The sequence below is a fragment of the Otolemur garnettii genome, unplaced genomic scaffold (genome assembly GCF_000181295.1).
Source record: "Otolemur garnettii isolate 467f Iridium unplaced genomic scaffold, OtoGar3 scaffold00003, whole genome shotgun sequence".
Lineage (NCBI taxonomy): Eukaryota > Metazoa > Chordata > Mammalia > Primates > Galagidae > Otolemur > Otolemur garnettii.
Genome location: NW_003852398.1, coordinates 26,100,406 through 26,112,879, shown reverse-complemented (window position 1 = coordinate 26,112,879; position 12,474 = coordinate 26,100,406). Strand labels below are relative to the sequence as shown.

Sequence of the window (12,474 nt, the reverse complement as noted above, 5' to 3'; positions counted from 1 at the left end):
CTTAAATGATTGTAAAGAGGTTCATTGGGAAAGGAAGGAAAGGAAGTTAGCCCTGCTTCCTTTAGAGGTCCTCCTCCATACCCATCTACTGAAGCTACAAACAAGGTGAAGAATGAAATTCATACATACTCAATATCAGATCCTGACCAATTCGGGGCAGATAATTAAATCAAGACATGATAGCATGTGATTGGCAGGCTAGTTTACCTAGGGTGGTTAGGGACGGCCTTGCTGTGGAGAGGACAGACATTTTGACTGAGATTGGAGATACAAGAAGAAACCAGGTAGCTGGAACCAGTGCTCAGGTATGAGATCAAGCTTGGCGGGCAAAGAGGGTCGGTGGGGGTCGGGCTAGAGAAGAGATGCGAGCCTGGGTGCGTTAGCGCGCAGGGTCTCCAGGGCATAGGGAGGGCTTGATTTTATCTACAAAGGACATGGAAAGCCTCTGAGGGTTTTAAACAAGATTGGAATTACATTTTATATTTGTTTTTACATTTTTATTACGTTATAGGAAGAGCCTTGTGGTTACTGGGACCTATGGCGGATATTGAGTGAGAGTGGGGCAAGAGCCTCTCACATGCCAGCCAGCCTTTTCCCATTCAGGTCCCCAATTTCTCCTTCTACAATATCCGGTGGTAGGGCACCGGATCGTAGGGAGTCCACGGACAAAGACAGGGCCGCTCGCACTCGCCGAGCCGATTACGGCCCTAGGTAGAGGGCTTCCGCGTCTCTCCAGGCTAAAGCCACGGTCTCACAACGTATTCGCACGGCCAACCAGTCACCGGCTCAGGCGGCGGGAAGAACCGCCCCTACCACTCGCGCCGCGTTGGCTCTTCTGCCCCGGGCTCTCAACCGCTAGGAAGACAGCCAGGGGGCGGAACCCTCACCAGTCGGAGCCCAGTCATTGGCTGGTGGCCGCGTCGCTCGCTCCAAAGAGCCACATGACTGCCACCGCCCGAGCGTTCCCACCGGTTCTGCGTTCGGTACCTCTCGGGGGCGGGGCGAGGGGCGGGGAAGGGGGCCGGGCGGATCTCCACCCCCGCCGCGGTGTCTCTTTAGCTGGGCCACTGGGGAGGACGCGCAGTGGAGCTTTGTGGTCTGGGACCGCTCGGATCCGAGAGGTGAGAGGAGAGGGGAGGGGATGCAGGAAGATGAGAGGAGCGGTGGCGGCCGCCACGCGGTCAGCGGGTCCCTCTTAGAGTGGTTCTGCCTACCTGGGTCCCAGGCGCGGTGGAAGCCCAGTCCTGCGGTGGGAAGTGGGAGCACATCGTGGTTATTTCCTGGGTCGGCAGGGCAAGTGGCACTCCACCCCCGGTGATCCGGGCCTGGCTCTTGGGACTGAAGACTGTCCACCCTCCACCTCACACTTCTCGCGGGGTGCCCACGCTCTTTGCTGCTCCTTCAAGTCCTGGTTGAACCGTCTGGGACCCAGATATCTGGGAGCCGGACCGAAGAGATATGAGCCACCATCATCACTCTGGACAGGTGGAGAAACTGAGGTGTGGAGAGCAGAGAGGGCTTGGTTGTCTTGTAAAATCACACACGTGGTTAAGTACAAAATCTGACCAGTACTTCTTCCTAAGTAGGAATGCTTTCATTGGATAAATGGGAACGCTGAGAAGACACCCAGAGGGTGAGGGCCTTGTGTAAAATTACACAGCAGGTCATTTGCCAATCTAGAACTTGTATCACGCTCGCCACACTTACAGAATATCAGGCTGGGCCCCTTTTTTGCCCGGATTGGAGACCACAGAAGCATTCACAACTCCTTTTTGGCACCTTTTTTCTCTCCTTTCCCCTGTAGCTCTTTTTGTGAAATCTAGAACTGATGTGATATCCAATATTGGATTAACCAGAAATTTTTGGTTTTAAAAATTGATAAGATTTGGAAGATCAAAGCTATTGAAAAGAAATGAGTTCCACTGGGAGACTGAGACGGTGGATGGCTTGATCTCAGGAGTTTGATACCGGCCTGAGCTAGAGTGAGACCCCGTCTTTAAACATACCTGAAAGTTGTGGCGGATGCCTGTAGTCCTAGCTACTTGGGAGGCTGAGGCAGGAGGTTGAGGTTGCCCAATCAGGAACCTCAAGGAAAGAAATAGCAAGGGATGGAAACTAATAGCTATCATTTATTTGTTAATAGTAATTTCTATGTGCCAGGCACCGTGCTTAGGTACTTGTGTGATGTTATCCTGATTTTCCAGGTCAGAAATTGATGCCGAGTAAAATGGAGTTTTCACCCAGTGCCGTACAGTAGAGGTCGGACTTCAAGAGTACACCCATTATTCTGCAAGTTTGGTCCTGTGTTCGCTCACTGGCTCAGCATCATCCAGGGTGCAGAGTCTTAGATGCCAACCTTTGATTTGCAGAGGCAGTCCTAAGAATCTACATTTTAACAGCTCTCTGTAGGAGGTATTTGAAAATCATTGTACTGTAATGTACTGCCTCCTAGGGGGAGATCTAGAGATAAACCTTGTAGCAAGCTTGCACACCTCTCTCTCCCGCCCCCTCAGATGCTTGCCAAACTACAATTTTTTGAAGCAAGCTTGGTTATGGCATTTCAGAGCAGAGGGGCGAGGGGGTATTGAGTTAGATGAGAATGGGGAAAGTATCTATCATTCACTGAACAAATATTTGTTAAGCACTTAGTAGGTGCCAGTTACAGTTCAAAGCGGGGGTGGGGGGGTACAGCTTCAAACAAAACAGGCAAGACGCTGCTCTTATTGTGTCTAGGAAAGAACTGATTTATGAGGAGTCATTTGAGGAGAAAACTCAAAAAAAGAGAGGGAGCAACCGTGACTAACTAGCCAGAGAGGAGCATTACAGTTAGAGCAGCCTAGCAAAAATATGGAGGAAGCAGGAGCTTGCTTAGCTTATTTGACTCTTGTCTGGGATGCTAATTATTCTCCCCAAAATGTAGCTATAGGGCAAATGTTGTGTTATTGCTCCTAATAGGTGGGGGAAAAGTAAAGAGAAAAAAAAAGAAAATGTTACCAACTTATGCGTATAATCTGAAACAAAAGTAGTTTCAGTCCCTTCAAGCAGTTTGTTACCTTCACTTATTAAAATTACTCATAGACTCAAATTAGTTGAGTACTTGGCTACAGATTAGCACTTTGAACTAGCTCCTGGGAACTCTTAGCAAGAAAAACAAATTTGGGAACAGTATGGTATGGTAGAAAGAACTGAACTTTGAAATTGGAAGATGTGGTTTGAGAATCTGGTCCTACCAGTTAATTGAGCAAGTGACTAGACCTTGATTTTTCTCATACTGGAAAATAGCAATTCATACTCTTTTTTTTTTTTTTAATTGAGACAGAGTCTCACTTTGTGGCCCTCGGTACAGTGCCATGGTCATAGCTCACAGCAACCTCAAACTCTTGGGCTTAAGTGATTCTGTTGCCTCAGCATCCCAAGTAGCTGGGACTACGGGTGCCTGCCACAAGACCTGGCTTTTTTTTTTTGGTAGAGATGGGGGTCTCACTCTGGCTCAGGCTGGTCTCAAGCCTCTGAGCTCGGGGCAGTCTGCCTGCCTTGGCTTCCCAGAGTGCTAGGATTACAGGCGTGAGCCACCATGTCTGGCCAACTTTGCTCAAGATTAAAAAAAAGTTTCTTAACAAGCCATCAGGAGACAGTGTAACTTTTAATCACATGTTTGTGTTCAAGTCAAGATTCTGCTGCTTATGGCTTGGCACCTGTAGCTCAGTGGCTAGGGCACCAGTCACATATACTGGAGCAGGCGGTTCGAACCCAACGCAGGTCTGCCAAATGACAATGACAATTACAACAACAACAACAACAACAAAATAGCTGGGCATTGTGGTGGGTGCCTGTAGTCTCAGCTATTTGGGAGCCTGAGGCAAGAGAATTGCTTAAGCCCAAGAGTTTGAGTTTGCTGCGAGCTGTGATGCTACAGCACTCTACTGAGGGTGACATAGTAAGACTCTGTCTCAAAAAAAAAAAAAAAATTGTGCTGCTTAGAAGCTAGGTAAGTACTGGAAAGTTATTTACAAATTACACGGTCCACACCTACTTTTTAGCCTAGTTTAACAGAGAATTTTCCATATAAGAAAGGAGACTTATTTTGGTGGACAACTTGTTGACATTAATATTGAGCTAACCTTAAGACTTCAAGTTTTCCACAGTTTTGTTCCTTTTTTTTTTTTTTTTTTTGAGACAAAAGTCTCACTGTGTTGCCCCAGGCTAAAGTGCCATGGCATCAACCTAGCTCACAGCAACCTCAAACTCATGTGCTCAAGTGATCCCCTTAGGCTTCCAAGTTGCTGGTACTATAGGCGAGTTCTAGGACTACAGGAGTGTGCCACCATTCCTACTAATTTTTCTATTTTAGTAGAGACAGGGTCTCACTCTTGTTCAGGTTGGTCTTGAACTCCTGAGCTCAAGCAATTTTCCCACCTCAGCTTCCCAGAGTGCTAGGATTCTAGGCATGAGCCACCACAGCTGGCTTCACTTTATCTCTTGTTGGTTTATAGCTATAATTCTTTGTTGTTAGTGAGGTTGCTGTAAGGTTTATAGTATGTATCTTAAAGTTGTCACTCTCTATAGTATACAGTTGCATGTCTAGAATAAGAGTCTTAACAATAGAATATTTTGATTTCTCCTCTCTGGCTTTTGTGTTTGTGCTAAGATATGTAATGTAAAATTGTCCATTTTGATCATGTTTAAATTTATAATTCAGTGCCATTAGGTATGTTATGTAACAGTCACACTATCTATGCCAAAAATTTGAGATAGAAACTCTATAACCACTAATTTATCATTCCCACAGTACCTGGTAACCTCTAATCTATTTTTCTGCCTCTATAAACTTACTTATTCTAGAGGTTTCATACAAACAGAATAGTATAACACTTGCCCTTTTATGCTTTTATGTCTTCCTTTCCCTTAACCTAATGGTTCTAAGGCTTATCTATTTATAGGTAAAGGGTTCAGAACCTCATTTTTTTTTTTTAGACAGAGCCTCAAGCTGTTGCCCTGGGTAGAGTGCTGTGGCATCACAGCTCACAGATAGCAACCTCCAATTCCTGGGCTTAAGCAATTCTCTTGCCTCAGCCTCCCAAGTAGCCTCCCAATAGCCACAATGCCGGCTATTTTTTTTATTTTTGGTTATAGTTGTCATCACTGTTTGGCAGGCCCTGGCTGGATTCGAACCCGCCAGCTCTGGTGTATGTGGCTAGCGCCTTAGCCGCTTGAGCTATAGGCATGGAGACAGAACCTCATTTTTTTAAATAGTAAAATAATATTCCACTGTATGGTTATACCACATTTTGTTTATTGGTTCATCTGTTGATGGACACTTGGGTTTTTACATTTTGGTTATTGTGAATAATGCTCTTATGAATGTTGATGTACAAATATTTGTTTCCTAGAAGTGGAAATCTAAACAATGGGAATTCAAAGAAGAATGAGATACTATTTATGTGCTGATGGTCCATACACCTTTCCTTCTACCTCATTTATTTTTCACTTTTGGCTTCTCTCCTGTACTTGAGACCCCTCTTTTTCATTGCATACCATCTGGATAGTCGTACCACTGAAATGTTAAACCTCCTCTATCCCTGCCTTTGTTAGCTATGGTATACAGGATGAGAGTTGGGAGGCTGCTTGGGATTACATAGGAAACTGATTTTTCACACTAATCTTTTCTAATCTACATCTTCACCCCAGGCATCCTGGCATTCTAGGTGACCTCATCCTGGGTCTTACATTATACTGTGACCTTTCACTTGCCTGAATATCCTTTCCCTTATTAACTTTGCAGCTTCCTACTTCACTTTGGCCTTCAGCCTATTGTGGACTCTCAGAATACACTAAACCCTTCTATTGTACTGAGAATGTTGTCATTTATCTATCTGAAACTGTCTAGGCTACTTGTGGTGGCTCATGCCTGTGGACTTGAGGGTGCAGGTTCTCTACCCTTGGTTTAGACTATTCATAGTTAATGTGATTATTTGTGTTTGGATTAAACTCTACCATCTTGCTAGCTGTTTTCAATTTGTTACATCTGTTTATAGTGTTTTTTTCCCTCTTTTTCTGCTTTCTCTTGGGTTGAGAATTTTTTATGCTTCCACTTCATCTCTATTAATGACTTATTTAGGGTGGCACCTGTGGCTCAGTGAGTAGGGCACAGGCCCATATACCGAGGATGATGGGTTCAAACCCAGCCCCAGCCAAACCGCAACAAAAAAATAGCAGGGCGTTGTGGCGGGCACCTGTAGTCCCAGCAATTTGGGAGGCTGAGGCAAGAGAATCGCCTAAGCCCAGGAGTTAGAGGTTGCTGTGAGCTGTGTGACACCACAGCACTCTACTGAGGGTGATAAAGTGAGACTATCTCTTAAAAAATATATATAAAACAAGAATTTAAAAAAATGACTTATTTATACCTTTGAAAAAGTTTAGCAGTTACCTTTGAATTTATAAGGTACATTTTTAACTAATCAAAGTCTCCATTTAAATAATAGTTCACCATTTCACATCTAGTGTAAGACCTTACAACTCTCAATAGCCCCCCCATTCTTTGTTCTGTTATTGTCATATATTTACTAGGCATGTGCTATAAACAAAATACATTTTTTAACAAAGAGCATTTCTATTTTTAGTTAGAAAGTTATCTTTTAGAGCAATTAAGATTTTTAAATATTTTTTATTTTTTTTTAATTGAGACAGAGTCTCAATTTTGTCACCCTTGGTAGAGTGCTATGGTGTCATAGCTCACAGCAACCTCAAACTCTTGGGCTCAAGTGATTCTCTTGCCTCAGCCTCTCTAGTAGCTGGGACTACAGGTGCCCACTACAATGCCCAGCTATTTTTTTTGTTTGTTTGTTTAGCATGCCCTGGCTGGGTTTGAACCCACCAGCCCTGGAGTATGTGGCTGGTACCCTAACCACTGAGCTATGGGCGCCCCCTTATTTATTTATTTATTTATTTAGACAGAGTCTCACTATGTTGCCATTGGTAGAGTGCTGTGGCATCACAGCTCACAGCAACCTCAAACTCTTGGGGTCAAGAGATTCTCTTGCCTCTTCCCTAGTAGCTGGAACTATAGGTGCAAACCAGCAAACTCTTGGGGTCAAGCAATTCTCTTGCCTCAGTCTCCATAGTAGCTGGAACTATAGGTGCCCATTACAGCGCCCAGCTATTTTTTTGTTTGTTTAGCAGGCCCAGGCTGGGTTCGAACCCACCAGCCCCAGAGCACGTGGCCAGAGCCCTAACCACCTTGGGTGCAGAGTCAAGATTTTTTTTTTTAAACATTGAAAAATGTCCATTTCTTGGACTTTATTTCTTTGCTGTGTAGACCTGAATTTATGTTTGGTATAATCTTTTTTTCTTTTTCCTCCCAATATATAATGTATTTGCTATATTCTTTTTTTGCCTAAAGAAACTTCCCAAAACAACTGACTTACTTTCTCTTTTTCTCTCTGTATAGCGCTGATCTACAGGCAATATAATCCTCTCAGTGTTTATATGAGAAAGTTTTTTCATTTCTTTTTCATCTTTTTTTCTGGGTATAGAATTCTGGGTTGAAAGTTATACAGGGTGGCTCGGCACCTATAGCTCAACCGGCTAAGGCGCCAGCCACGTACACCTAAGGTGGCAGGTTCGAATCCAGCCCGGACCCGCCAAACAACAATGACGGCTGCAACCAAAAAATAGCTGGGCGTTGTGGCGGGCACCTGTAGTCCCAGCTACTTGGGAGACGGAGGCAGGAGACTCGCTTGAGCCCAGGAGTTGGAGGTTGCTGTGAGCTGTAATGCCACGGCACTCTACCCAGGGGGACAGCTTGAGGCTCTGTCTCAAAAAAAAAAAAAAAAAGAAAGTTATACAGGGTGGACATAAAGATTGTGTGCAATATTAAATACTTTAACATAGTAAATTACACATGTACATAATTTACATAGTAAATTACACATGAAATTTATGGATACCATGTATTTCTACCATTTCTATACATGGTATCCATAGAGAACTTGCTATAGAGATAGCACTCCATCATGTTCTAGCCTCCATGGTTTTTAATGAGAAGTTTGCTATAATTCTTATCTTTGTTTCTGTGTAAGTAATGTATTTTTTTCTTTGCCTGCCTTCAGATTTTCTTTGTCTTTTGTTTTCAGTAGCTTGAATGTAATTTGTCTAAGTGTAGGGGTTTTTGTTTGTTTGGTTTTTGTTTTTATATTTATCCTTTTTATAAAATCCCTGAGATTCTTAGATCTATGTTTCAATGTCTGTCATTAGTTATAGAAAATTCTTGGCCATTATTAACTTCAAATATTTCTTCTGCCTGTTCTCTTCCTCTCTCCTTTTGAGATTCCAAGTTTGTATATGTGCTTTGTGTCCCACAGCTCTTGGATGTTCTATTACATTGTTGGTATTGATTTTGTTTCATTTGTTTTCTTTTTTGTATTTCAGTTGAGGTAATTTCTTTTGACTTATCTTTTGAGTTCATTGATGATTTTTTTTGGCTCTGTCAACTCCACTGATGATTCTGTTAAAGGCATTCTTCATTGTTACTGGTTTTTTTTTTTTAGCTTTTCTATTGATTTTTGCAGTTTCCATTTCACTGTTGTGCTTTCTAATATTCATTTTCATTTTTTTATTTCAAGGATTTGGTTATTTTTTTCTTATGCCTCTTTTGTGTATCTTAGGTTTGAAAAGCCTGTTGACCTGGAAATCACCAAGAGCTGATCCAAAATAGGACATAAATGTACTCAAGCTAGCTCAAGAAAGGAAGTGAGAAGAGAGTTACAGATTGGTTTGTGTCAAGGAAGGAAGAGCTACTGAGTGTATCTACCAATCTGATTGATTTTCTCAGGGTCAGTGGTCATCTAAATCTATTCTTTTTTCTCTTTATCTACTTTACAAAGTCATCAAATAATTGTTATTTTACTCTTGTTCAACTTAAGCAAAACAAATATGGATTACTTTTGTATATCTCATGTTCTTAAATAGGTCAAGGATCCTGGATTGTGGCACCTCCATAATGTTAGGTTTATAGAGCCTCACAAGGGCCCATTTTTCTGTCCATTACAAAACAAGAAACTTCTTAAGTCTTTCATCTAATATATTTTGTATCTGTCTGGCCAAGGTCTCAAATTTGTTTATTTGTACTTTCTTTCATGCAAATGCTTTGTAAACCTGCTATCTGGGAGTTACTTTGTTACATTCTGTAATGGTTAAACTGTTGAACAAGGTGATCTTTCCTCCAGGAGCTAAAGAGACTCCTATTTAACTAATATGAGAGTGTAGTTGGGTACCATAAGAAAGGTACAAAATGCTGTGGGTATATTATTTTATTTGGGTTAAGGGAGATTGGTTAGTGCTTTGTGGAAAAGGGGGTGTTTTAACTGAGTTTTAAAAGAAATGATTAGAGGCCAGGCATGGTTTCTCATGTCTGTAATCCTAGCACTTTGGGAGGCCTAGGTGGGAGGATTGCTTGAGACCAGCCTGAGCAACATAGGGAGAATTAATCTCTACAAAAGATAGAAATATTAGCTGGGCAGGGTGATACCTGCCTATAGTCCTAGCTACTTGGGAAGCTAAGGCAGGAGGATTTCTTGAGCCCCAGGAGTTTGAGGTTACAGGGAGTTGATGATACCACTGCACCATTGCAGTCTAGCCTATGCAACAGAGTGAGACTGTGTGTCAAAAAAAAAAAAGAAAGAAAGAAAGAAAGAAAAAGAAAGAAAGAAAGAAAGAAAGAAAAGGAAAAGAAAGAAAAAAAATCCAGCTTATGCAAAAGCACTCATTTATGACGTATTTGCTATTCAATTTACACTGTTTTGAAAGTCTGCCTTTTCTTCTTCTTTTACTCCTGTTCAAAGATTTATATTTTTGGCTAGGCTTATATTTTCCAAGCACTCTGGGAGGTGGAGGTGGGAGGATCACTTGAGTTCAAGTTTGAGATAAACCTGAGCAAGAGTGAGATCCCATCTCTACTAAAAATAGAAAAAAAATTAGCTAGGCTTTGTGGCCTGTAGTTCCAGCTACTCAGGAGGCTGAGGCAGGAGGATCGCTTGAACCCAGGAGTTTGAGGTTGCTGTGAGCTAGGCTGATATCATGGTACTCTAGCCTGGGCAACAGTGTGAGACGCTGTCTCAAAACAAAACAAAACAACACAAGCAAGCAAACAAAAAGACATATTGTTGTAAGACTGTTGTACCTTGTCTCTTTTTGATTATTTTAATCTCCTGTGTTTTCTTGTAGTTCCTAGTTGTAGGTTTTGGGGTGTTAGCTTTGTAGTTTAGGACTCAGAGACATAGACCACCTATATGCCCTTCAAGAGATGTTCAGGGCAACATTATTTTTCTATTTGGCCTGAATTTTCAGAGTGTGTACTTAGAATAGTAAACTTTCTTTGCATGAATGTGGGCCCTGCCCATAGGGCAGATGACTGCATTCTAGAACACAGTGCAATAAAGCAACAGCTTCTCTACCGTTTATTATTGTGTTTCCCTGAAAATAAGACACTGTCTTATATTTATTTTTTCTCAAGAAAACACACTAAGGCTTATTTTCAGGGGATGTCTTAATCTCCGAAATGCATGGCATGAATGACAAGTAGAACTGTTAGTATATGTGAGCACTGAGAATTACTTTATTGGTTAACACTGGCATTTTCTCTGGGACAGGAAGCTGAGTCGTCTACCTCCAGAAATGTCTTTGGAAAGTAAAGAGCAACATGACCTTTCACCTGAGGACTCTGCTGAAGGAAATGATGATTCTCCAACCGGGATCCATCTGGAGCCTCAAAAGGAATCAAGTACTGACTTAAAGCAATTTGGAACCAATGATCAATGTAGACATCATTCTAGGATTCATTTAGAATGTCGAGAGAAAGTAAATACTAACTTCAAGAAGTTTGTTATCACAAAGCTGCAGAAGAGTTGCCAGTGCAGCTCAACCAAAGCCAAAAATGTGATTTTGGGCTTCCTTCCTGTTTTGCAGTGGCTCCCAAAATATGATCTAAAGAATAATATTTTAGGAGATTTGATGTCTGGCTTGATTGTGGGCATCTTATTAGTGCCCCAGTCCATTGCTTATTCCCTGTTGGCTGGCCAAGAACCTATCTATGGTCTGTACACATCTTTTTTTGCTAGCATCATTTATTTCCTCGTGGGTACCTCCCGTCACATCTCTGTGGGCATTTTTGGAATACTGTGCCTTATGATTGGTGAGGTAGTTGACCGAGAACTACACAAAGCTGGCTATGACACTGCCCATGTTGCTGCTTTAGGAGTGGTTTCAAATGGGACCACATCATTAAATCAGACATCAGTCATGATATGTGACAAAAGCTGCTATGCAATTATGGTTGGCAGCACTGTAACCTTTGTGGCTGGAGTTTATCAGGTAAGAAACAATGGAACAATTGGTTGTTTCTGGAAAAGTAATCACTATGCATGAAATCTCATATTTGTAAAGGATCTTAGGGATCACTGAAATTAAAGTTATTATTTATTGAGTGCTCAGGATAAAGGGTAAGTCAAAATTTGAATGCTGATCTGACTCCAAAGGCTGGTTCTCTGAACCTCAGGTCCCCTAGTACAACTCCTTGATTTTACATGTCAGAAAACCTTGGCTTTTCTTGATACTATTTGTGGTTGGTTATTGGCAGAGTTGGCAAAAGGGTAACAGAATGGAAGTTGGGGGAGAGGAGGAATGCAGGAGTTTTTCAAATCATAAATGTTTTTACCTTCCTTTAGAATCACTGCTTAAGTGAGTGACTCTTACTAAAGATAGGAGTTCTCTTGGATTATTGGAGAGGCAGAGAGAAAACGTTGAGGGCCACAGTGTGGTACTGTCAGCAAAGATTCGAAATGAAATTAGGTCTCATAGACTCCACTAATCTGCCATTATCATCATGTCTCTGCCTCTTGGCATCCAGGAGTCAGTGCCAACATTAAACTGCTTTTCTATCTCAGGCATTTGGAACCAATAAGGGAAGGAAAAGAGTAGCTCACATTATTTGGTGCTTGGATAAGATGTGAAGGTGGTATGCAGATGAATTGTAATTCTCAGGGTCCGTTTTTGCTTTTTTGTTAGTATCCCTCACCAAGAAAGAGGAAGGCATATTAGCATTCTGAAAAATTATTGGGAAGAGGTAAAAATAAGAAAAGTTTTATCTTTGAGAATGTTGACTTGTTATTAATATGGGAGGTGGTGTGGCATAAGCACATTATATACCGGATGAACACTTTCTCAGTGTGAGGTTAGAGTAAAGAGAGTTCTATTCTGAATGACAGTTTTGTTGGAAGAAAACACAAAAGAATCAGAATCAAATGAGAGAAGATCAGTGAATGACAAAGGAAAAAATCTAAAAAATACAAAATGAGCAAAAGATAAAAGTAAAAAAAAAGAAATAAAGGAGTTCTACAATAATTTTTAAAGTGTGATTCTATTTTTTTTTTTTTTTTGAGACGGAGCCTCAAGCTGTCCCCCTGGGTAGAGTGCCATGGC

General features: G+C 41.8%; 1 protein-coding gene across 4 annotated transcripts in view; it reads left to right on the top strand.

Moving 5' to 3' along the window:
* Positions 1 to 220: 220 nt before the first annotated feature.
* SLC26A2 (solute carrier family 26 member 2) overlaps positions 221 to 12,474 on the top strand; it is a 15,810-nt gene continuing 3,556 nt past the window's right edge. The window contains exons 1-3 of one of the 4 annotated variants that reach the window (XM_023516578.1): positions 1,065 to 1,121; positions 8,664 to 8,831; positions 10,647 to 11,367. In XM_023516578.1, coding sequence (XP_023372346.1) covers positions 10,672 to 11,367 — 696 coding nt within the window. In that variant the 5' untranslated portion in view covers positions 1,065 to 1,121; positions 8,664 to 8,831; positions 10,647 to 10,671. Of the gene's footprint in view, positions 306 to 1,064; positions 1,122 to 2,387; positions 2,413 to 8,663; positions 8,832 to 10,646; positions 11,368 to 12,474 lie in introns of those variants that run through there. The other 3 variants (XM_023516582.1, XM_003782046.2, XM_023516584.1) reach the window with 3 other exon arrangements.